The sequence below is a fragment of the Bos javanicus genome, chromosome 6, assembly GCF_032452875.1.
Source record: "Bos javanicus breed banteng chromosome 6, ARS-OSU_banteng_1.0, whole genome shotgun sequence".
NCBI classification, from domain to species: Eukaryota; Metazoa; Chordata; class Mammalia; order Artiodactyla; family Bovidae; genus Bos; species Bos javanicus.
Window position 1 is genome coordinate 36,368,422 of NC_083873.1, and position 27,231 is coordinate 36,395,652.

General features: G+C 38.7%; 1 protein-coding gene across 5 annotated transcripts in view; it reads right to left on the reverse strand.

The window, feature by feature from the left end:
• HERC3 (HECT and RLD domain containing E3 ubiquitin protein ligase 3) overlaps positions 1 to 27,231 on the reverse strand; it is a 197,541-nt gene that overhangs the window by 40,219 nt on the left and 130,091 nt on the right. For all 5 annotated transcript variants that reach the window (XM_061419703.1, XM_061419699.1, XM_061419700.1 and 2 more), the window contains exons 13-23: positions 26,636 to 26,747; positions 26,045 to 26,234; positions 24,096 to 24,259; positions 23,850 to 23,963; positions 12,864 to 12,887; positions 12,683 to 12,772; positions 11,350 to 11,520; positions 9,155 to 9,298; positions 7,731 to 7,897; positions 5,250 to 5,316; positions 3,821 to 3,903 (exon numbers count right to left, since the gene is read on the reverse strand). In XM_061419703.1, the coding sequence (XP_061275687.1) occupies positions 3,821 to 3,903; positions 5,250 to 5,316; positions 7,731 to 7,897; positions 9,155 to 9,298; positions 11,350 to 11,520; positions 12,683 to 12,772; positions 12,864 to 12,887; positions 23,850 to 23,963; positions 24,096 to 24,259; positions 26,045 to 26,234; positions 26,636 to 26,747 (1,326 nt within the window). The remainder of the gene's footprint in view (positions 1 to 3,820; positions 3,904 to 5,249; positions 5,317 to 7,730; positions 7,898 to 9,154; positions 9,299 to 11,349; positions 11,521 to 12,682; positions 12,773 to 12,863; positions 12,888 to 23,849; positions 23,964 to 24,095; positions 24,260 to 26,044; positions 26,235 to 26,635; positions 26,748 to 27,231) is intronic.

Below are 27,231 nucleotides of genomic sequence, written 5' to 3' on the forward strand. Positions count from 1 at the left end.
TACTGGAAAAAGCCATAGCTTTGTTGGCAAAGTAACGTCTATGATTTTTAATATGCTGTCTAGGTTTGTCATAGCTTTTCTTCCAAGGAGCAAGCGTCTTTTAATTTCATGGCTGCAGTCACCATCTGCAGTGATTTTTGGAGCCCAAGAAAATAAAGACTGTCACTGTTATTCTGCCTTTTATTCTGCCCTTTAACCACTTTATGATCTGCTGTAAATTTCCCAATTTTAAAAATATTATCAGATTCTATGGAATAATACTGTTTTTATTAAACAAGTCATTAGCAGTTAATAAAAGTACCAATGTTATACAGTTAAAGAAGGGACAGTGCTTTTAGCTTTGAAACATTCTTGTCAAGAGTTTCCAATGAAACACCTGCTGCAGAGAAGAAATAATTCGGACTCCGTGTTTCTTTGAGTTGCTTTTCCTTGCAGTTATTATAATCATACTAATGGCCGGTCTCAAAGAACCCTGCTACTCTGTTTGACTGTTCAACTTAAGTGCCTTTGTTCAGCTCATAAAGAGATAATCTGACCCTGCCCCTCTGTGAATGACTGCAAAAAAGAAGAGACTAACACATTTCATTGATGCTTTTGAACTGTGGTTCTGGAGAAGACTCTTGAGAGTCCCTTGGACAGCAAGATCAAACCAGTCAATCCTAAAGAAAATCAGTTCTGAATATTCACTGGAAGGAGTGATTATGAAGCTGTAGCTCCAATACTTTGGCCACCTGATGCAAAGAACTGACTCACTGGAAAAGACCCTGATGCTGGGAAAGATTGAAGGCAGGAGGAGAAGGGGACAACAGAGGAGGAGATGGTTGGGTGGCATCACTGACTCAATGAACATGAGTTTGAGCAAACTCCAGGAGACGGTGAAGGACAGGGAAGCCTGGTATGGCGCAGTCCATGGGGTCACAGAGAGTCGGACAGGATGAGCAATGAGCGATTGAACCGAACACTCCCCTTCAGAAGGCTGGCCCTTCCCGGAGATGTTTTGCAACCCCGGAGATGTTTTGCAAAACCGAAGACCCTTTTTACTTTACTCCCTCACTGCTTCTCACTCTCTATTCTGCCTTTTGACTTTAGTTCCTCATTGCTTCTCCCTTCGGTTCTATAAAAGAACCCGACATCCAGGCCCTGACAAGATGGTTATTTTGAGACATCAGTCTGCAATCTTCTCTGTCAGCCAGCTTTCCAAATAAAGTCATATTCCTTGCCTCAGCACCTTGTCTCTAAGATTCACTGGCCTTGTGTGCAGTGAACAAAGCGAGCCCGAACTTGGTAACACACCTACTTGAGACAAGATTAGCCTCTATACTAGGTTCCCAGAGTCAAGATCACCTGAAGCCGTTTTTGTTGGATCCTTGGCAACTTCTGCATTATTTCAGTTAACTCTGGTATTATAGCTCACACTTTCCCCAAAGCTGACGCCTCCCGGGTAGTCTGGAAGGTTTACATGACAAAAAAGATTACTGAATGCTACATTAGATCACCCTGGCTTCTAGCTATCTTTTAAACTGTAAAAGGATGGAAGAGGAGGCCTGTCAGGTTTTCTGTCACTCCTACTTTCAGAAGGGAAGATTTATGGGAGGAAGCCAATATACATCACTCATATAGGATTTCTGTCTGCATTTTTGCAACTACGTACAGTAAGAAGCCAATTAAAACCCAAAGCTATCATTTCCCAACATACCCAAAGCAGCATCCAACTTCTCTACCTCTGTAACCTTTTTCCACCCTTGCTTCCAGGCTTCCCTCACTCACAACCCTCCCAAGTGGAGACCACCATTCCCTCACCTTTCTGCAGGAAGATGAGAGACACCTACCTTATCTTTCTGCACACCCACGACTTCTTCAAGTCAAGAAGTTTTGTCTCTACCCGATGTGTTAACGATCTTTAAGTCCTCATCACAAGAGTCTCCCTTCTGTTCTAATATATATAACTCTTCTAAGAACATACATTTCCCCCCATCCTTGCTTTTTTTACTTCACCACGTTTTTCTGTGTGTAGGCAACCTCAGATTCACTGGTGGTTAAGGCTGGCATAAGGAACTAAACAAACTACTGACAGTAAGACCTCTAACACAACAGATCAGTGAGTATAACAAAAAAAGCAGCAGCCTCACAGATACAAAGAACAAATCATTGGTGACCAGTGAAGGTGGGGGGGGACAACACAGGAGCTGGGGAGTGGGAGGTACAAACCACTGGATGTGAGGCAGGATCAAGGATGTGTTGTACAATGTGGGGAATGTAGCCAATATTTTGTAGTAACTGCAAATGCAAAGTAACCTTTAAAAATTGTACTAAAATTTGAAATGCAAAAAAAGAAAAAGGAAATATCCTACTTAGAAACTATGACTTGATTTAAAAAAAAAAAGACTTCAAGACATACATAAATCTTCAGCTCTAAACAAAATCACCTAGGTATCACACAGACATGTCAAAATCAACATTTATAAAATGGAACTCTTTAAAAAAAAAAAAAAGGAACTCTTTTTCCTTTCCACCCTGCTCTACAGATTGTGTTTCCTGTTGTCCAAATTGGAACCCTCAAGACATGCTTATCAATACATGCCTCTCTAGTAGGATCCATATATAATCAGGCACTAGCTCCTGTTCATTACATAATCAACACAGAGCTGACTCTGCATCCCTGCTGCCTTCATTTTGGCCCTCAGTACCTAACACCTGAGTTACCTCAGTAGTCTCCTCTTGGTCTCCCCACACATGGTCCATTTCCATATGGCCACCAGTCATCATTCTAAAACAGATCAACCATGTCCCACTTCAAAACCACTTAAGATCTGACAAGTTTCACCCCAATACTATTGCACCCCCCTTTAATCCACACACTAGCTCCCACCCAACAAGTACTCACCATTCTCTATCATGTATTAAATTTGAGAGTCTGACTCATGTTATTCCCTGAGCCTGAAATGTTTTTCCCACTCACACTCTTCGATGGTCAGTGAAAGTGTTGTGGCTTCTCCCTCTGGTTCCATGGCGCATGTTCTATCACTTACCTACCACACGCACCATCATCTACTGCAATTATTCATTATGCTGTCCCTTCCCAGTTAGTACTGAGGATAAAAGTTACTTATTTCCTGAATCCAGCAACAGATCTGGCCCACAGCAGGCACTCAGTGTTTGCAAACTGAATTAATTAACATGCAGATGGCCAACAACCTCACTCTAATTCAAAAGCAAACAAAATTGAATGTTTTTCTCCTTCAAAGAGATAACACAGAAAATCGTACTAAAAAAATCAGATGTACTTGAATTAATTTTCATGAGGCACACAGAATTTAATTTAAAATCTACATTACAAATTCTTCATCAATAAAACCACCACCAATAATAGTAAGCATTTTTATAACTTTCGGTTATTCAACACATAGTTTTTGGAGCATTTTTTTGCCAGTCACTCTGATGGATACTGGAAACCTTCTATAGATGCTGGGAGCTCCTTCATTCCAAAATGTCAAAATATTCTCCTATAAATTATCTCACTTAGTCTCCCATGAGGGAGACAGAACAGTTATTTTAACCCCCTATTGACAGGACAGGAAACTGAGATCGGGTAGTTTATGTGGTTGACCAGGGTCAAAGCCAGTAGGACAGAGATGCAGAACACACACAGTTACCTTCTGATCCGAGGTCCACTCATTCCTCCACTATTAAATCTGTAAACTTGCCCTAGCACTCTTATTCCCTCTGAAGAAGGGATGAAAAGTTAACTTTAGTCTTTGTCTTCAAAGTACAAGTGTCGAGAAATGAAGTTACATGTGCCCAGTCAAGGGTCAAGACTAACCTGTTCTCCTTGCACACGGTCACTTTGTCTCCTCCTGGTATCAGCTTCTTCTGTTCAATCACACCGTAGCTTTCTCGACAAATCTATATTTAAGGGGGAATAAAGAAACATTTCGATTTTATTGACTACTTATCTTTCTAGATCCCAAATGACTGAGAAGCCTTAGGAATGAATGTAGCTTAATTACTACTTACATTACCACAGAAGATTCTTGGGAGGAGAAAGAATCAGAGAACATCGGCACTTTATAGGATAGTTTTATTTTAAGATAGGGAGTTGCCAATAAATGCAATCAAAGAGAAAATATGAACTCTAGAAAATAAATTATATGTATAGGAGTAAAGGGGTTTCCCTGGTGGCTCGGTGGTTAAGAATCCACCTGCCAATGCAGGAGACATGGGTTCAATCCCTGGGTCGGGAAGATCTCCTGGAGAAGGAAATGGCAACCCACTCCAGCCTTCTTGCCTGGGAAATCCCATGGACAGAGGAGCCTGGAGGGCTACAGTCCATGAGGTTGCAAAGAGTTGGACACAACTTAGTGACTCAGCAGCAGCAGCAAACAACAACATAGGAGTGAAGAGTAATAATGCCTCAGTAATTTTCTTAAGTGTATAGATTAACCATTCATTCATTCATTCAACACATTTACTGAACTCCAGAAATATTCAGGATACTTTGACTATCATATTATCCACCAATTCCATTTCTGAGTATATATCTAAAAAGAACAAAAATACTAATTCAAAAAGATACATGCACCCCAATGTTCAAAGCAACACTACTTACAATAGCCAAGGTATGGACACAATCTAAGTGTCCATCAACAGATGAATGGATAAAGATGAATGGCTTATGTACACAATGGAATACTACTCAGTCATAAAAAAGAAGGAAACTGTGCCATTTGCACCAACATGGATGGACTTGAAGGGTATTACGCTAAGTGAAATAAGTCAGACCAAGAAAGACAAGTACTGTATGATGTCACTTATAGGTAGAATCTAAAAGATACAACAAACTAGTGAATATAACAAAAAAGAAGCAGACTCACAGATTTAGAGAATAAACTAGTGGTTACCACTGGGGAAAGGGAAGAGGGAAGGGACAACATAGGGGTAGGGGACTAAGACACAAACTATTACGTAAGAAATAAGCTATAAAGATATACCGTACAACACAGGAAATATAGCAAATATTTTATAATAACTATAAATGGAGTTTAACCTTTAAAAATTGTGAATCACTGTACACTTGTAACTAATATTCTACAACAACTATACATTGATGAAAAAAAGATACTATGACTAAAATAGTTTGGTTCAGAGAAGTCTCTGAATTTGTTCTTTGATTTGGAGAAAAATGATGCTAATTATAACTTGTAAGCATGATAAAAGAGATAGCTATGGTTGTAAGTAAAGAAAATCCTTACCGTGAAGTTGAGACAGAAAGTCTCCTCAATATCTTCCCCAGGGTAATCTAACAGTTCTTGAAGACTCCTAATCACAGTGTGACAGAGAAAAGAAAAGAGGTAAATCACACATGGCAATGGTGTTTCTATCCCAGTCACATGACCAGATTATTTGCAAGGAAATGCTACAAAAGAAGATTCTTGAATGAACATAAATCTACACTGAAAGTCACGTTAAACATATTTTGAAAAAAATGTCTTACAAGCAGTTGACTTGTAAGATGCTCATTAATTGTTCTCTGTTCCTACTGACAAGCCTCACTGAATTTAAGAAGAAAATCAGGCAGCCTTGTATCTGACACACTTATGTCAACCCTAGTATACTTTGGAAGTAGATAAGTGAGGAGATGATCCTGCAGTGGTCCCACAGATTGGCTTTATCTGTTTGCATTAGAAGGATAATCCTCCCATCATAAAAAACAAGCTTCAAAGTCACTGTGTCCACTTAGGAATCTAGTCTTACTTGTTAATGCAAGGGGCTCTGTGTGCAAAGAACTCTATTACCTGCCACATTAAAGAACACTTAAACCTGTTTATGCCAGCAATGGTCGTATCACAGCTGTCACGAGAATACATTCTTACAACTAGACTTCATTCACACTTCTTCAATGAGCTCAGAATCTGGCAGTTCCATAACAAGTTGCCCAGAAAGAAAATTTTTCATGCAGAATTTAAATCTTTTTTCACTTAACCAGCCAAAATCATTACTTGAAATATATCATTCTAAGCCAGGTTGGCAAAAAAAAAAACAGCACACATTTCTGTTACTCTCAGTTACCACAAAAGTAACCCTGCCTGGTCTCCTCTGCCATTTTTTAATATTCCTTCTAAATTTTCTTTACCTCTCTCTGTGCCTCGCTCCCCTGCCCCACATCCTTTGTGATTCCTCTGTACTGATGTCCTATACTGGTGGTGTGACCATCTCATTTCCAGAGAGCACCTTAGAGACTACCCTTTCTCTATCTCCATCTTAAAATCAGTATTCTTTCTCTATATAAAAAAAGGGATGTTACCTTCTGCTGAAGTCAAAAGAACTATAGTGTTTCCACAAAGCCAAGGATATGGTATCTTTTTATAAATTAAATTTCACCTTATGCTACCTAAAATCAACACACAGAAACTCAAAAGGAGTTTTTAGAGACAGAAAGAAAATGACTAAAAACATGTCTCTACTGTCCTGGAAAATAGTATGGAGGTTCCTCAAAAGGCTAAACACAGAGTTACCATTTCACCTAGCAATTCTACTCCTAGGTACATAACGAAGAGAAACGAAAACTTACGTCTACATAAAAAGTGTGTAAAAATACCCATAACAGCACTATTGTTAACAGTCAAAATGTAGAAACAAGCCAAATGTCCATCAGCTGATGAATGGATAGACAACATCTGGTATGTCCATACAACGAAATATAATTTGACAATAAAAAGAAATGAAACACTGATACAAGTTACAACTCAGATGAACCTTGAAAACATGCTGTGTGAAAGAAGCCAGACACCAAAAACCACATATTGTATGATTCCATTTATGTGAAATATTCAGAAGAGGCATGTCTACAGAGACAGAAAGTAGATTAATGGTTGCCTAGGGCTTGGGGGATGAAGAAGTTGGGAATGTCAACTAAAGAATACCAGGTTTCTTTTTCAGGTGATGAAAACATCCTAAAATTAATGGAGTAAAGGCTGCAAAACTCTGTGGCTGAAAAGTCACTGAATTATATACTCTAACTGGGCGAATTGTGCAGAATGCAAATTATATCCCAATTAAACTACTTTCTAAAAAAGGCTCCATGAGATAACAGAAAAAATACATATACTGGTCTCTGCCCCCAGTTACTTAGCACAGAGCTCCCCAAATCCTTGTAAATTCCTCTGGGATGAGGGCACTAGAAACCCTTAACCTGTGGGATCCAACTCTATCTCCAGGTAGACAGTGTCAGAACTGAGATAAGTTGCAGGACACCCAGCTGGCATCATGCAGAATTACCTGGACACGTGGGAGAGAACCCCACACACATTTGGTGACCAGAAGTACAGCGCATGTGGTCATAGTGTGAAAGTCAAGGAGACACAGAAAAGAGAAATACAGAAGGATGGGGAAATCTGTAACCTAAAACACAGGCTCTCTTGTCAATACTTTCTCCCCTGCTATTTATGGACCGTGACAAATCTCAAAGTCCTTATATTCTGTTCAGGATAAGAAAAGCAGAGATTGTTTGGATTCCTGGGCAGCTATGACCTCCCTTTTGCTTTTTCTCCTGCTGTCCCTAGAGTGACCTAGGCATTGTTTCAAGCCAGCAGCTATGGACCTCCGTCTTAAGACAAAGCATACACAGCACAATCGAATGAGAAACTCTAACTTATACACGTGGTGCTTTCAACCTTTAATCTCAGTGCCAAGAGCAGCTTTCCACGCCAGGCTCCCATCTTTCAGCTCTGTACCTTCCTTCCGTGGGTGACAACTCCTTCAAGTCTTCCAGGCCAGGCTTCACGTTCAGTAGCTTCTTATAGAGAGCCAGCGGGAAGTGCAGGTCCACCACAGTGGAGTTGTAAATGGCGAGTCCGCAGGTTATGCCAATCAAGTGAAACCAGTTGTGCTCTACGAAACACTTTAAGCACATGCACAAATGTGTTAAAAACAAAAGCAGTGCTTGCACCCTCAAATCCATGTGTGATTTACCTTAAAATATTTTCAGAATGAAAGAATAAAGATCTATAATATTGTTACCTTCTGAAACAGAGAAATATCCCTAACAAAAGTTTAACTGTGTATGTTTGTGAATGATATGAGGTAAAAAAAAAAAAAAAGATGTCCCTAGAAATTACTGGAATACTGTTACAAAATTAATATATGCCCATTGTTTCACATAAACATGAACACAAATACAGAGTAATGATCTGTTTTACAATAGTGATTTTTATCAGAGGTGGATGAGAACTGCAATATTTAGAATATTAAAAAAAAAAAAAGTTCAATTGTCCCCCAAAGATGCAGTGTAGACAAAGTTAAGCATTTACAGCTCATCTATGATACAGAGAACAGCTTATCTTCATTTAGAGCACTGGTGTCCAACAGAACCTGCTGCAGTGATGGAAACATTCTATTCTGTTCTGTCCCAGATGTCAGCCACTGTGTTTGTCTACTGAGCACCTGAGTGGGGGTCAGTACAACTGAGGGAATGTGAAATGCTCCAGGCACGAATACTAGAGTGGGTTGCCATTCCCTTCTCCTGGGGATCTTCCCAACCCAGGAATCGAATCAAGGTCTCCTGCACTGCAGGTGGATTCTTTACCATCTGAGACACCAGGGAAGTGCAAGTATTATTTAATTTTAACTAAATAAAATTGAAATTTAAATAGCCACAAGAGGCTAACAGCCACTTTTCAGAACAATACAGATATAGGGAGAGAAGTCCGGTAGAAAAAGAAATAAACTATAGTCTGCCTGAAATGAGAATGCCTTTTAAAACTTAGCCCTCCTACTGCATTTTCAAAAATCAACTGTGTACATCTGTGGGAGTATCCATACACATACTATCGTTGCTATTAAAATAAGATATATTTGACAATTACTTTTTATATGTCATAAAACCAATTTCTTTATCATACTCTTTCTACCCTTCGAGGATTTACAAAGCTTGGAGCTTACCTACTAGAAATGGAAATGGGACTAATGGGCAACAAAACTCAACTATGAGGTCTCGGCAACAGGGGAAACATGAAGACTGTTAGACTCTTCATAAACATTAAATGATTATCTTTGTTAGAGCTCCCCTTTGCAAATGTCAGAAGGCTAGGGACTGGTCTGACAACAAAAAGGAAGTTTAGTTCAATCTATCTGTTGAATGATGACATTACTAACTTACCGTATCTGAAAACCATAAGAGATTTGAATCCTGGTAGTAGGTAAACATTCCATAGATGGGATTCAACAGCTCTTTTAACAGTAAAAGAAAGAACTCCTTTGTGACGCCACCTGCATCCACTGCTTCTTCACCATCAAAAATGACCTTAAAATAATCAAAGTAGAATTAGTACTTCAGGGAAATCATTGTCATTTTATGGGTTTGGGGTTTTTTTTTGCAAATTCTTTCCAAAGTCAGGACAAAGAAAGGAAGATGTAACAGAATACACTGCTGCAATGAAACTGCAAGGTGTATCTGTTGATTATTACCAAGACACTGAACAATCACACAAAATTTTACTGGGCACTTCAAGGGATATAGACAAAGTCAGAAGTTTACCAGATGTCCACAGAAAATGTACCATCAATTTGGAGCAGACAGGCAAACATTAAAAAAAAAAAACAATTCAAGAATACATTTTCAAAGAGTCAGATACACTGAGAGGTAAATGTTCTGGTACACAGAGAAAAGCAATGACTAACCTGAGTAAAGACAGAAATCTCTCTCAGTAGGGGTCTTAAACTAACTGATGAATATGAAAGGGAAGAGAGTACTTCAAGCAGACGCATCTGTGAGGGGCTATAAAGAGACCTATTACAGATCTATATGGAGCACGCTGGACCCAACCACAGTAACAACTACAGCAAACCAAAGGACGAGATTTGTTAAGAGTTTTCTATATGCCAGCCACTTAAATTCTATTAACCTAATCCTCAGAATAGTCTTACACACAGAAATTACTATTATCATCCCCACTTTACTGAAAGGGCTCAGGCACAGAGCTAAAAATAAAAAGCACTTAAAAAAGCTTATCCTGGGAAATTCCCTGGGAGTCCAGTGGTTAAGACTCTGCACTTCCACTGCGGGGGGCACAGGTTTGATCCCTGATCAGGGAACTAAGATCCCACATGCCACATAGTGTAGCTAAAAAAAAAAGAAAGAAAGAAAGAAAAATTATCCTGAATACTGTGCTCAAGGTTGCCTAGAGCAGGAGGAGAGTAAAGGACTCTGATTATATGGATGCCAGTAGAAGACTTAACTCAGACATGCTACCAAGCAAAGAGTCTCATCTGAATTAGTGATTGAAAACAGGCGGCAAAGAGAGCACCTTCTGTTTGCAATATCAAAAATCTATCCCGGAAGTTCTAGGGAGAACTCCCAGGCAGACTGATGGGACTGATGCTACCCACTGAAATTCTGAAAAGGATGACAGTATCATGGATACCATCAGTTTCTTATCTATTACATTTCAGGAGTTTACAACAGGATTGGAAACAGGAAAGTCTTCTGAAGGGAAAGGTAAATAAATGATCTAAAACTTCAATAATTCACTAAATATTTACTGACTAGCTACTGTGTTCCAAGCATTGTGCTAAGCCCCAAGAATACATTAAGTGGTAACACAAAGCATGCATAGTTTATGAGGAAAGACAATTTCTTAATCATTTCAGAGTACTAAAAAGGGCCTATCAGGACAGACGACCAGCTGCCCAGAAAATCTCACTTTTCTATTTTTTCACCTTCTTTCTCTTAAATTTTTGACATCCAAAGACTTCCTAGATGCTGGCTTGGTAGTTTTACCTAATTGAAGCTTTAGCAGTGCTACTGTTTGCATGGTTTTGGTAGAGTGGGAACAGGTACACGAAAAAGAGCAGACAAAGAAGGCCCTATGCTGCTGCTGCTAAGTCACTTCAGTCGTGTCTGACTCTGTGCGACCCCAGAGAGCAGCCCATCAGGCTCCCCCGTCCCTGGGATTCTCCAGGCAAGAACACTGGAGTGGGTTGCCATTTCCTTCTCCAAAGCATGAAAGTGAAAAGTGAAACAGAAGTCACTCAGTCATGTCCGACTCTTAGCAACCCCATGGAGTGCAGCCCACCAGGCTCCTCCAGCCATGGGATTTTTCTTAACGTCCAGGCAAGAGTACTGGAGTTGGGGTGCCATTGCTGTCCCTCAAATAATCCACTGGCATTTTTATCTGATGTCATGTTGAGATGGTCTGTTTGGTGACTGGACAGAAGGAGGTGAGTAAATTCTTGTAAAATGAATGAAGGAAATAATGAATGGCTGTACTCCAAGATTTTAATTTTGCTGCTTCATCTGACACTGTTTAAAGAAACCCAGGAAGGTTATTTAGATAAATATACTGAAGGGCTCACTTTGAGAGGCTTTTTCAAATCAATATCAGAATGAATGCTCAGCTCTCTTAGGGCATCTCCAACAAGGTTGCTCCTGCGAACATGAAGGACCAGGAAGGGGCTTCTGGCCAGCAGAGGCTCCAAGGTGAGCAGCATGAAGACGTTCTGCAGGTTGGCCCCATTGACTGCCACCTGGAACAGCACACCCAAGAACACAGTTATCACCCAAGAGCGCATGTGCGAGGGAGACGGCTGTCAGCCGCGCCTTTGGACCACGGCTGGGTACAGGGCAGGGCAGACATGCTGCATCTCCACCTTGTTCTGTATTTTCCTCCTAACTCTTCCCGTAGATTTTCTCAGTCATGTTTACAAAACACACAAATCTTTCTGAGATGAACCCAAAGAGATTAACTGAAACACTTTGTGAACCATATGATCCATAACTCATTCCAGGAAAATGATTTGGACTAAGCGGATTAAGACTGAAATAATATCTTAGTAAAGAAAGTGACGATGTAACTGGGTAAAAATGGTGACTTTTGAATTAGCAGGAAAAGAAACCAAATAACCACTTGCTAAACAGCTTTAGTTCTTTGAAAAATGTCCATTTTCTCTGGAAAAGCTTTAAATTGTCAATATGATGGCTATATTACTGTGAAAACAGATCTATAGAGATAGATATAAATAAGAGCTAGAGACAGAGTCAGAAAGATGGGGAAGGGGGAGAGAGATGAATGAAGTTACATATCCACCAGCAGTAGGAATTGACAGGTTTGGATTGCTAGTTCACAAACACCTTTGCAGGCTTGCCAAAACCAATTATATTTTTACAATCAAAACAAATTTAAATTAAACAAATCTAATTTAAGTTTTGGCTCAATGAAGAACTGCCAAGGTCCATTTAATAATGTATCAAGGGTCAGCAAACAATAGCCCATTGACTGAATCCAGCCTGCTGCCTGTTTTTATACAGCTCTTGAGCTACTAATAGTTTTAACATTGTTAAATGGTTAAACAAAAATAAAAAAAAGAATATTTCACACATGTGAAAATTATGTAAAGTTAAAATTTTGTGCTACAACAGAGTTTTATACTTGAGACCATATGGCCCACAAAGGCAAATATTTACTATATGATACTTTATGGAGACACCTGTCAACCCTGTTTATGTAAATGTCCCCCACTTGTATTTGCTTTATTCAATACAGAATTGCTGAAAAGTTTTCTATAGGTTCTAAGAGTTATACTACAACTTTACCCAAATGAACCTTCTTCTGTTAGGAAAAAATTACAACTGAATGTGTAAGATGAAAGAAACCCATAATAGGAAAAAATAATTTTTAAAATATGTTACCTGCATCTGCAGTTCAGCATCAGTTTGTAACATTTTGGTCTTGGCTTGGGCATCAAAGATAAAAGGGTAGGAACAAAGCGTTACAGCATCCTAGAAGGAAACACATTATTGGCAATATTATAGTATTCCACAGAGAATACTGCTGGAAAAATACATTAATAAATTTTAAAGTATCATTTACCTGCATTATAGATGGTCGAGCCTTCTGTGTAAAGAAAAATAAAGTCTCTTAGTTGGATTACAAAACTTGAACTTTTTATCCCCTACAAATAACAAAACAAATAACAAAATAGATAACCTATCTGACTATTTGGCCACGGAACTAACACCATTTAAACAGCTGACTGGAGTTATGATGGAATAGACCAGTTGTTTTGATAAATATAGACTGAGAAAAACACTAAAAACAACTTCAGAAAAATTTAAAGGACCTTTAGAAAAACAGCATTTCACTAACTCCATAACTTACAGCATTAATAGAATTTTCGTTTATAAGAAATCTAATACCAAAACAGGAGCTTTACAACCATGACTTCAGAGGTTAATCTTGTTAGGTAAAGTGGATAATGCAATTCATTTGTCAGCATGTTAAGTCTACCTCTTACAAACATACACGTACACACACTCTTGGGAGAAATCAAATATTTAGAAAGTTGTCCATAACTAGGTATTTAGAAAGTCGTCCCTGGCTTGGCCTACAGAAGATATTCCATCAATATGTAAATGAAATCTGAATAAACTTTTAAAGAAGGGAATAACAGATAAGCACACTACATTTTATTGCTCTTTATTGCATTCCACAGATAATCTTTTTTTTTTTTTTAAATAAACTGAAGTTCTGTAGCAACGCTTAGTCTTATACCACTATCAGCACCATTTTCCCCTTATGTCTCTGTGTCACATTTTTGTAATCCTCTCAATATTTCATACTTTCTTATATCATTTGCTATGGTGACCTATCTTTGACCTTTGACACTACTACTGCAAAAAGATTACAACTTGCTGAAGGCCCAGATGACGGCCAGCATTCTTGTTTAGCAATACAGTATCTTTTAGTTAAGGTTTGTACATTGTTTTTCTAAACCTAATACTATTGCACATTTAATAGAATACAGTATAAACATAACTTTTATATGCACTGGTTAACCAAAAAAATTGTTGTGACTTGTTGTATTGCAATATTTGCTTTATTGTGGTGGTCTTGAACCAAACCCACAATATCCCCAAAGTATGCCTGCAAATAAAAACAACCACAAACATATCTAATAGGTAGGTTACAAACATATCTAAGAGGTACATTAGTTTATCAGGAGAAAAAAGGAAATCTCTCCTGAAAGATTAAGCTAATGAATACTGTTTGCTACATAACCCAACAGAATCAATCAAACAAAAAATCAACAGTATGGATCACGCTGACCTGGAGCAGTATTTCACAAACAGAAAACCATGGATTTATTCCCAGAAATCTGAGAGTGTTCTATGCATTTTGTGTGTGTGTTTTTTCTAAAAAAAAAAAAAAGAAAAAAATGATATCCTAAACAAAATAAAAACACATTCTGAATGAACTCCTTATAATTATGTGTTACCATATAATTTGCATTTATTTTAATGATTGCACTGGTGCCACGTCCAAGGAAAGGGAAAAAAGCAGTCTTCCTTTGTAAGTGATGCATTTGTGCCCAAGAAAAGGCCTCAGCAGTCCTGACTAGCTGCATGAATGAGGGTTTAATAGCAGCTGAAAGGACAAAAGAGAACTGAATCATCCCTGGGTGCACAGAACAAGCCACAGAACTCAAGTCCCCAGGCCTGGCAGCCTGCAGTCCTAATCACAATGCAAGAGGGGTCTCGCTTCAGAAAGGCATTCTTTCTCATCACATTAAATCCATGAGGCTAATTTGTATTTATTTTAGAGTTTTGCTAATATTTAATTTGTAAATCTGCTTTGGTTTTCTAATGTTTAAATGCTATATGAATAATAAGTGTATATATACTTCCTTTTGTATTCGTGTATATTTCGATGAAAGCACTGAAAAGAAATTCTTGAAAATATCACCCTGTTTATCCTTTAGAACAGGTTCCTTCTCTAGACTGAGAAACACTAATTACAGAAGAGAGTCCAGTCCAGGGAGACAAGGTGTAGAGTCTTATATGTAGAACCCAGGCTGACTTGATTCATTCTCATGCCGGCTTCTCTAATTACTCTGACTTTTGGAATTGAAACAACTAAAACACACACCACAAAACAGCACTCTACAAAGTTATCTTGTTCTCTAGATACCCACAAAAGGTACAAATATCCTGGGGAAGCATGTGCCAATATTTAAAATTTTCTATCCTCCTTCTCAGAAGGGATTTTATTCTAGGCATTATTTGTCTGTTCTCAAAACAAAAGAAAGAAAAAGAAAGATCTTTATCCTTTGTGTTGTTCTATAAAGCAAAATAAAGTTTTGCACACTTCAAATAGATTTAACAGTGACCATAAAAACAGTTGTTGGCTTTACAGCCTCCCAGTATACAGTGGGCCCTCCTTATCCACATGTTCCATGTCTGCAGAGTATACCTAGCTCAGATGGAAAATGCTTGGAGAAAACTGACAATTCCAGAAGGTTCCAGCAAGTACAACTTGAATTTGTCACACACTGGCAACTATTTACATAGCATTCACACTGTATCAGGTATTATAAGTAATCGAGAGATGATTTAAAGTACTTGGGAGGATGTTCTTAGGTTATATACAACTAATATATCATTTTATATGAGGGACCGGCGACAGAGGATGAGATGGCTGGTTGGCATCACCAACTCGCCGGGAGATGGTGATGGACAGGGAGGCCTGGCGTGCTGCGATTCATGGGGTCGCAGAGAGTCAGACACGACTGAGCAACTGAACTGAACTGAGCATGGAGAGTTTTGATATGGGGGTGGGGACCCCTGGAACCAATCCTCCATGGATATGGAGGGACAACTATACGTAGTGAACACTAGTATTTTTGTTGGTACAATGTAGTTATTTCAGACATCAATCAGCAGCTCTGTCTGTATTTCTTAGCTCTCACTCACTCTAGTTCTCCAATTCTTTCCTGCCATCCTCTCCCACAAACCCTGAAAATGCCGTTTTGGAGGTTAGGCTGATCTCCCTTCTGGAGGGCAGGGTTATCATGCTTTCAGCAGGGTACGATGGCTGGAAAGAAATTACTGTTGGGAACCAGAGCCAAGGCAAGAGAGTTGGTGGTCCAGAAGACCCCCACCGCTGGGGAGGACTGAGGTGCTGACTCTGTGGAAGGTGAATAAGGGTGTTCAGTTAAAAGCAGCAGCAGGCCTATAAGAAAGTCTGTTTATGTGTCTACAAATTTTATTTTTTTACAAGTCTGAGATTTTGTATTTAAAATTTAATGGTTTAATTTCACTGATTTTTATTTTGTAGATGCTGAATATTTTAGAAGTGGTATTAGTACTGGCGTTTCCAGATTACATGAACTAAATATTGAAACAGCAATATCATGATTCTGCTTCCTGACTGCTCTCCCTAACCTGGAAAGACGTATATGAACGGGTAAGATATGTGACCCTTTTCTGAGAGGCTACTTGGCCTGGGCCATTCATTCCCCAAAAGTGAGTCTCCCAAACCTAAAACTAGCAAAGTACCACTGGTAGATCACATTTCAAGTGTTCCTGCTTGAAATGGGGTGTCCCTGTCACCTTAAATCATTTTTCTTAAGTATATGAAACAGGAGCAATGAATAAATACATGATACAGAACTGGAGAGCTGGGGAACTAGGAATATCTTTTTACATCCCAAGCCAATCTTTCCTAACTGTGGCTGTGACTGGGGACAAGAGTCACCGCATGAGCGCCTGTTGTGCCAGGGAGGGAGCACGGGAGCCTCTGCCTCAGGGCCTGCTTGCCACCAGGTGCTCCTGTACCCTCAGTGGGCACGCCTGGCTCCCAGTACCACTGGCGTGCAGGCAAATACAGCAGTGCACAATCCTGGCACCAAAACACAGCCCCGTACAACACATACAGCCAATGTCACGTAGACTCTAGTCTTTATTTTGAAGCATTTCCTCTGTATCACTGACTTTCTCACTTGTGCTGCCCCATGGGAGCCCACGGCATCACTCATTCTGTGCTCTGTTTATCTGGTTTCCAAGTGTAGATGATGGCAGTTTATTAATTGAAGTAAATAAGCCACTACCATCTCTTCTTTAAAACAAACAAGTCAGTCACTTTAGAATGTTTCTTCTGTACGCCACAGTTCTTGGCACACATGTGTTGTGTCTCTTTGTAATTCCTTTTTCACTACACTAAGCATGTCACAGAGGCAGCCACCATATCCCATAGGTGTCGCCATTCCCAGTGACTACCAGGCATGTGATATACATTAGGCGCCCAAGACTGCCTACTGAAAAATAGCTACCAGGGCTTATGACCAGGCTTCCCTGGTAGCTCAGCTGGTAAAGAATCTGCCTGCAATTCAGGAGAACTAGGTTCGATCCCTGGGTTGGGAAGATCTCCTGGAGGAGGGCATGGCAACCCACTCCAGTATTCTTGCCTGGAGAATCCCCATGGACAGAGGAACCTGGCAGGCTGCAGTCTATGGGGTTGCACAGAGCTGACACAACTGAGCGACTAACACTTCACTTCAGGACTTATTAAGTACTTGGCAAAGTAAGGCCTTTCCATGCTTTTTCCCATTTAATTCTCACAATACTGTTAGAATTCACATTTCTAAATGAGGATGCTAGGCTTACAGAAATTAAGGAACTATGTGTAAAGTCACAGAGGTAGTAGGCCTGAGCTGAGACTGAAACCGGTTCTTTTTGACTACGGTAAAGCACGTGCTCTGAACTGTAAACTATACTGCCTTGGCTACTACACCAAGCTAAAAAAGTTAACACATAAATCTCATGTAGTGTGAGATGCACACACAGACACACAAACATGTACACACACACGGTGAAATATTATTCAGTCATAAAAAAGAAGGTAATCCTGCCATTTACAAAAATATGGGTAAAACTAATGGACATTATGCTAACTGAAATAAGCCAGACAGAGAAAGATATATACTGCATGGTGTCATTTATATGTGGTATCTAAAAAAAAAAAAAAACACCCAATCTCATAGAAATAGAAGAATGATGGTTGCTAGAGGATGGGGGGACAGAGGTGGGTGGGGGAGGAGACGGGGAAATGTAGGTCAAAGGGCACAATCATCTCAGTTACAAGTAAGTTCTAAGGAATTAAAGTACGGCATAGTGACTACAGTCACACAGTATTATACACTGGAAACCTGATGAGAATACATCTTAAGCATTCTTAAGACACACAGGAAACAGGTTAACTCTGAGGTGATGGATGTGATCATTAACTTGATCTTTGCAATCATTTCACAATGTACATGTGCACCAAATCATCACATTGTACACTTCAAATATTTACAATTTTGTTTGTTAATTATACCTCAATAAGGCTGGGGAAAATCCACTTATTGTTCATTACTATCATTTAAAAGCTCATAAATAAGCCTGTGAATATATGTTCAATCAAAAGGAGGCAAGATCACACAATGGGAAAAGGACAATCTCTTCAATAAATGGTGTTGAGAAAACTGGACAGGCATGTACAAATGAACAAAATGATCACTATCTTACTTACTTACTATATATAAAAATTAGCTGAAAATGGATCAAAGTCTAGAATGTAAGATCTGAAATCATAAACTCATAGATGAAAACATAGGTAGTAAGCAACTTGATAATCAGTCTTGGCAGTGATGTTTTGGATCTGACTTCAAAAATCAAAGACAAAAAAAGCAAACATAAATAAGGGAATTAGATCAAACTAAAAAGCTTCTGTACAGCAAAGGAAACCATCAACAATATGAAAAGGCAGCCGACAGAATGGGAGAGGTATTGGCAAACAATATGTCTGATAAGGTGTTCACAAAATACACAAAGAATTCATACAACTCAATATAAAAAAAAAAAGACAATGAGCAGAGAACCTTAACATTTTCCCAAAGTCAACACACAGATGGCCAATAGGCACATGCAAAGATGCTCAACCTCATTAATCATCAGTTCAGTTCAGTTCAGTCGCTCAGTCATGTCCAACTCTTTGCGACCCCATGAATCACAGCATGCCGGGCCTCCCTGTCCATTACCAACTCCCGGAGTTCACCCAGACTCACGTCCATCGAGTCAGTGATGCCATCCAGCCATCTCATCCTCTGTCGTCCCCTTCTCCTCCTGCCCCCAATCCCTCCCAGCATCAGTCTTTTCCAATGAGTCAACTCTTCGCATGAGGTGGCCAAAGTACTGGAGTTTCAACTTTAGCATCATTCCTTCCAAAGAAATCCCAGGGCTGATCTCCTTCAGAATGGACTGGTTGGATCTCCTTGCAGTCTAAGGGACTCTCAAGAGTCTTCTCCAATACCACAGTTCAAAAGCATCAATTCTTAACGGCACTCAGCCTTCTTCACAGTCCAACTCTCACATCCATACATGACCACTGGAAAAACCATAGCCTTGACTAGACGGACATTTGTTGGCCAAGTAATGTCTCTGCTTTTCAATATGCTATCTAGGTTGGTCATAACTTTCCTTTCAAGGATTAAGCGTCTTTTAATTTCATGGCTGCAGTCACTATCTGCAGTGATTTTGGAGCACAAAAAAATAAAGTCTGCCACTGTTTCCCCATCTATTTCCCATGAAGTGATGGGACCAGATGCCATGATCTTCGTTTTCTGAATGTTGAGTTTTAAGCCAACTTTTTCACTCTCCTCTTTTAGTTTTTTAGTTCCTCTTCACTTTCTGCCATAAAGGTGGTATCATCTGCATATCTGAGGTCATTGATATTTCTCCCAGCAATCTTGATTCCAGCTTGTGCTTCTTCCAGCCCAGCATTTCGCATGATGCACTCTGCATATAAGTTAAATAAACAGGGTGACAATATACAGCCTTGACAATATACTCCTTTTCCTATTTGGAACCAGTCTGTTGTTCCATGTCTAGTTCTAACTGTTGCCTCCTGACCTGCATACAAATTTCTCATGAGGCAGGTCAGGTGGTCTGGTATTCCCATCTCTTTCAGAATTTCCCACAGTTTATTGTGATCCACACAGTCAAAGGCTTTGGCATAGTCAATAAAGCAGAAATAGATGTTTTTCTGGAACTCTCTTGCTTTTTCCATGATCCAGCAGATGCTGGCAATTTGGTCTCTGGTTCCTCTGCCTTTTCTAAAACCAGCTTGAACATCAGGAAGTTCACGGTTCACATATTGCTGAAGCCTGGCTTGGAGAATTTTGAGCATTACTTTACTAGTGTGTGAGATGAGTGCATCAAAACCATACTGAGGTATCACCTCACATCTGTCCAAACTGCTATTAACAAAAAATACTATTTGGGGCAAGGATATAGAGAAATGAGACTCCTCATGCATTGCTGGCAGGAATTTAAACTGGTACAGCCACTATGGAAAATTGTATGAAGGTTCCTCAAAAAATTAAAAATAGAATTACCATATGATCCAGCTGTTCTACTTCTGGATACTTATCCAAATAATACAAAAAACACTAATTCAAAAAGATATATGTACCCCCATATTCAGAGCAGCCTTATTAATCAAGATATGGAAACAACCTAAGCGTCCATAGATATATGGATGGAGAAAGAAGATAAGGCATACACAGTGGAATATTACTCACTTAACCAAGCCTGACGTTACGGGGCCTTTCTAGAACAGACCCCTCCCACCATCCTCTGTTTTAGCTCCTTTCTGAAGGACCTAGATAACGGTACCTGGAGCACATTTCCTGAGCTGTGCAGCAGATACTAAAATACCCACCAAATGCCAAGAAATTACTACCTGACGACCATGAGCACACAGCCCCCAGACGTACTGGAGTCCGAGGATTGACAATGACACTGCCCTCTTACCTCACCATCAACCAGATTTGGGCATGGGCTGATTACACACCCTGCAATTCCCTTCCCTCCTGTGGCCATTAAAATGCTTTCCTGAAGCCCACTGGGGAGTTCAGGTGTTTTGAACACTAGCTGCCCTGGGCTCCTTGCTTGGCACTCTGCAATAAATGCTATATTTTCCTTCCCACAACCTGGTGTCAGAAATTGGCTTTACTGAGTGCACGAACAGTAACACTCAGACAAAAAGAATGGAATCTTGCCATTTCCAATGACTTGGATGGACCTTGAAGTGAGTCAGACGAAGACAAGTGCAATACAATTTTATTTATATTTGGAAGTGAATATATTCCAAGATTTGCTTGGAATCTCAACAAGCAAAACCACAACAAACTCATAGATAAGAGACAGGTTAGGTGACTGCCAGAGGGAAGAAGGGGATGAAGGGTGGGAAAAATGGGTGAAGAGGGTCAAAGGCACAGACTTTCAGTCATAAAACAAGTCACAGTAACATAATGTACAGCATGGTGACTACAGAGAATAAAACAGCACTGCATATTTCAGTTGCTAAAGTTGCTAAGAGAGTAATTCTTAAAAGTTATCTAAGAAAAAAATTTGCAACTATGTGTGGTAACAGACAGTAACTAGACTTACAGTGATCATTTCAGTGTGTGTAAATATCAAGTCATTATGGTATACACTTGAAATAATGTGACATGTCAATTATACCTCAAAAAATTAAAAAAAAAACAAATACATGAAAAAGCTTTAGCATTTTAGGTTAAAATCCAAGATATCAAGAAATTTAAACTTTTAATTTCTAATAGTATCATATAACAGAAAAAATTCCACAGAAATCACAAAAGGTCACGTTATTTTACCCAATTTTGTATCTTTCTGTAATAACCTTAATTATTGAAGAGGAGATGAGCAGCTGGTATTTAAGGCTTATATTTGTTTATCAAATATTAAGAGAAAGGAACAATAAAAAAAGTTATAGAAGTTGCTCACTTAAGTACTCCATTCAGAGACCACAGTCATGATAACCTATATTTTTAACACCAACAACTTCTTTTTTAGGGTCAAAGTAAATTAGAGTCCACTAGGATTCAGTACCAAGTCACAGAAAGAGTAGATTAGAAGTCAGAACAATTGGCTTTTAAGCTAACTGAGTTGGTGGAAAAACTGTTTAGCTTCTCTGAGACTCCAATTTCTCACCTAGAAACAAAGCAGCTGGCTAAATAATTCATAAGACTTACTGAAGCTCTTAACATTTTATGAGTCAATGAATATTTATTCATGAATTCATAAAACAGAGAAGTTTGCTTACAACTTCTAAATTAGCAGATGAAAACAGAGTTCATTGCTAGCTTCCATGCCTACGTAAACCCATTTAGAAGATTTATCCACTTTTCTGAAAAGTATTTTGGCTTTTTAAGATAATCAAAACCCATATTAAAACACTCAATAGTCTCCAGCATTGATCATCTGGTATTTGACAAAGAAAAAAGTCTTCCTTAAAGAAACCTATTTAAATGACTTGCTTTTGGAAAACCACTACTGACCTCCAAAGGACTTCCCTGGTAGTTCAGTAATTAAGAATCCACCTGCCAATGTAGGAGATGTGGGTTCAATCCCTGGGTTAGGGAACATCCTCTTGAGAAGCAAATGCAACCCACTCCAGTATTTTTGCCTGGGAAATCCCATGAACAGAAGAGCCTGGTAGGCTACAGTCCACGGGGTCAAAAAAGAGTTGGACACAACTTAGTGACTAAACAATGACAAAAACTGACCTCCAAAATCCCTGCAGGGTATAGGAAAATATTGCCTAAATGTCAGTGATCAAACTGTTAAATTGGCAAGGACTCATCTCAAACGTGTCTGCTCTGCATGGCTTCACTAAATAACCATATAATCACTCTGTTTTCTGACATCACTCAAATTTATACATAATCCACAGATGGGTGATCCTAAAAAGCCTTGCATATATCCCAAGCCAGTCTACAAACAAACTATATAGCCAACTCAAGGGTGGCAGGCAAACCCACAGTTGTAATGTAAGCGAGAACTAGGTCAGGGATATGTGACATTTTCACACACATAATCCCAAACCAGGCATCCTGTAGGGTTCAGGCAGCTGACATAAGATGACTCAAGTTGACTAGCTGTTAGATGAAGATAATAGCAAATGATCCTTTCCTCAATGTCAAAATCAAACTGCAGTGGGGACTCTGGCATGTATAAGCCACATCTAAAGAGCCCCTATTGAACTCCAGCCAGCTGGCACCATCTGGGAGACAGGTCATGCTGCCAGGTCTTCCAGGTCTCAAGAAAGGCCAGAAATTCATTTTATGTTCCTTGACTTTTTAAATTGTGGTAAAAGACACAAAGTTTACCATCTTTACCGTGTTAGATTCATTAGTCTCAAATACATTTCCATTATTGTGCAATGAATCTCCAGAATTTTTTCATCCTGCAAAACTGAAAGTCCTAGAGATTATTATACTAAGTAAACCACACAGAAAAAGACAAATATCACGTGATTCCACTTACATGTGGAATCTAAAAATTGATACAAATGGACATATTTATAACACACACTCACAGACTTAGAAAACAAATTCATGGTTACCAAACGGGCATGGTGGGGGAAGGATAAATTAGGAGTCTGAGATTAACATGTACACACCACTATATACAAAACAGATAACAAGGACCTACTGTAATAGCACAGGGAATTATACTCAATATTTTGTAATACTCTATAAGGGAAAAGAATCTGAAAAGGAACATAGTTATAGATATAGAAAGATGAATCACTTTGCTGTGTACCTGAAACTAACACAATATTGTAAATCAACTATACTTCATTTTTTAAAAAAGGTCTAAACCCATTAAAAAAAACTCTTCAATTTCTCCTCACTAGACCCTGGCAACCACTTTTCTACTTTATGTTTCTATGAGTTTGACTACTTCAGATACCTTGACTTTTTTTAATGTTGGCAACTAATTGAAATTATGCCATTCGGGTGACTACCCATTTGTAGTCGACTGCTTATGAGTACTTATGATTACTCAAAGTACTTCAGTGTTTTAAGAATGCAAAAGCCAGTCAGTAAAGCACAGGTGTGACATTAACATCAAAGTCAAGGACAAATTATAGAGCTCAGATTTTTTTTTCTTGTCCTTGTGCTCTGAGAAAAGAGTAAAGCTTTAAGATATGCTTCACATGAATTCTTACCATTCCTGCTTGATGCAAGAACCACATGAGGTAGTCTTCCTGAATGTCCACGAGACTGGAAATCTCAGGAATGTAAAATGTGTCATATTCCACATGTTTCACTTTAAGATTTACCTGATGAAGAACGAAACAAGGACAGTTAAGACCCAGATGCCTGGAAAAGAGCTTCCCACTGAACATGCGGGTAGATCATTTCATCCTACTCTCTCTCCACCCCTCTCCCCTCTGGGTCTTCTCTATGCTTACCTTGTACAACTTCTCCAAGAGCTTGAGAGCTGCTGTAATATAATTGTTAAACAGTACAGGGATTAAGAATGTCTTTCTTCCTCTCAGCAGATAAACGACTGCACCTTTATAGAGGTTTACCAGTTTCGTGAAGTATTTCGGGCATACCTGAGACCACCAGTTATCTTTAGAAAAGAAAAAAAAGATATATTTCAACATGTGATCTTGATCAAGTATGTATGTCTTCTGTCTACTAACTAAAAACTGCTCCAGCTAGAAGATAAGCATTAGTCTAAAACACAGTTTCCCAAAACTGACTTTAAAAAGAATCCATTAAAGCATTTCCAGAGACAGTGGTGGCTGCAGGAGAACCTTGGAGCTTTTTTATAAAGCTTCATCTGATTGTTTCCCTCAAGGACTCAATCAGAAGGCTAATCTAAAATTTCAGTCTCAAGGACATTTGTGGTCAAGATGCTCAGGCGTATACTTTGGGCAGGAGCATCCACAGATCCTGGCCTTTCAGCCCCCTTCTCAGCCCCCACTTAGGTCCTGCACCAGAGATGCCGAGGACCACACACCCAGATGCAGCACCAAATATGGCAGCCAGTCCTTCCTTTCAAGAGGCATCATGAGTTGAAAAACTACATATTTCTGTTTCTTAACAAACAATACTTTCTCATAACCAGACAAGAAGACGATACCACTGGTTTTACTTTGTCAGAAACAAACTCAGTCACACTGACATACTTATAGGATGAAGTAATAGAATGTCCAAGATTTTTCAAGTGTATTCCAGAAAAGATTACAAGGTAGTGGTAGGGAGAATGGAGAAAACTAAAAGGGCAAAATATTGATCATCGTGAATTTGTGTGATGGTTACTTGCAGTGTTTTCTCTTCTTTGAAGTATTCTTTTCAATTTCTATGATTAGAATTTAAAAACTAAGTGTAAAACTGAACTATTCTGATCTTTTTGTGCTATTCTCTCTGAGAAAATTAAAATAATAAATAATAATAAAATAATTTAAAAAAAACTTAAAAGTCAGGTAATATTCCTTCAGAGATTGCCATCTCTATCTCACAGTTTACTAAAATACCTGAGAAAATATACCCCAAAGAGCTTGTGAGCTTAAAAAAAAATTAAGGACTAACATATTCATGATTATTTCTGTGTTTGTATCTTCTACAAAGATGGGAGCAATACGGAAAAGACAGTATTCCATCCTGAGCAATACAGGTCTCTACTGGAGGGGAGACCACACTCAAGTAACAGCCTAGTCCATATGGAACACAGAAGTTACTGAGCTGCAGTGAACATCTAAAAAAAATTACCAGGAAAAAAAAATAAATGAAAAGAAAAAGCCAGGTGACAGATTTTTCTGCATTTGATTAATAAAAACATCTCAGGTGCTACTCCCATGAGAGACACTCTCCAATTCACTGAGGAACGGAAGGTTCTTATCTCAGCAAAGTGTCCGTAGCCTGCAAAAATCAGTGTGGACTCAACTGTCCTAAAAAAGAAAAACAAAACAAACATTTGGTAAGTCTCCACTAGGTCATTTTCTTCCTCTCCTTTTCTGGAGACCTGTGTATCACACCACAATGTTCATTTCACTCCCACCCCCTAAATTAATTATAAGAGAAAGAACAACAGATGGACAGTAATACTTGAGACACTATTAACCACTAGCAAGCACAGGAGGAAAAAAAATTAAGTCAAATAATCTAACTTTGTGAATATTTAAAAATCAAGATAAGTCTGGTGTAAACTGTTTCAAATAACCTAAATAATGGTTCAATTTGTTTAAACTGAAAATATGGCTTGAAATTAGAAATTAATAGCAAAGAAAGAAACGTTTAAGTGTTACGCGTATTAAATGATAACAAATCTTGGATCTCAATCCAACAGGAGCCAATGGTCACACTAATAAAATATAAAGCAGAAACTTCCGGTACTGTGCAGCAAATTCACCTAAGACTTTGCTGGGGTTTGTATCCAGCCGCAGAATAGCCATAGCCAGGGGGATAGTCAACGTTATGTAATACTTGGAATCCTGGAGCAGGGGAAACTCTGGGAGTATTAAGTAGATTCTCATCGCTTCAACATCTGGTGGTGAACTTGATAACTGAGGAATCAGGCAACTTTCAAAGCTATTTAAGATCTGTATGAGAGAAAAGAGTAATGAGAAATTCAATCTAATTACCTGATCTCTAAACTCATAAATTATTTGAGAGACTCTCAACTCTTATTCATTCAGTATGCACTCAGGAACATCTACGAGCCAGGCACCAGTCTGGGTAATCAGAATACATCAGTGAAAAGAAAAGCCAAAGGTCCCTGCCCTTGCCAACCTTATACTCTAGGGGGTGGGGATTTCCTTAGAAAACTTTAAGCTAAATAGAAAATTTAAAGTTAGGACAAATTCCTAATGTATTTTACAGAGTTAACATTTATACAAGACTTTTGCCTTTTCATCTTACTCTTTTTTTTCTTCTTGAAAGTTGACTTATTTCAATGCAAAAATGCATTTTAAGCATATACTTTATAGAAGTAAAAAAATACCTGTTCTAGAATCATGGAGTGCTGAGAGTTCATCAACTTCTCAAATAACACTCTAGTTGAGTTCAGATCAATTCCAGGGATTTTGGGACTTGTTTTAAAATGCTCATCAATTCTAAACAAAAAGAAAAAAAAAAAAACATGTAATAGAAGAAAAACAAAGCAAACATTCTGATAGGGATGAATTATAAAATAGTCAACATATAGTTTGCACATACTGATCCAATCTAAATTTCACCTGGCAGACAAGATGCACGAAAACATTAACTTTGGGGAAACCCAACAGAATAAATCTCTCTGAATCCCTTTTTCAAGATGATCTTACAATTTAAGTCATTAAAGTATAAGGATCATCATCTTACTGTGAGACTCTTTTGAAATTTATTGGCAGAATGTTATTTTTCTGATTAACTCTTGTATTTTTGCCTCTTTCTGTCATTGTGGTACTTTGAACCAAAGGCAGATGCTGTGCCTACGTACAAAAAACACCCCTTGTGCAATGTGGCCCACTCGTTAACAAATATCAAGTTCAAAGCAAGTTTTTTTTTTTTTTTAAATATCGGATCTATAATAAATGCAAAGTTAGTGTATTACTCAGT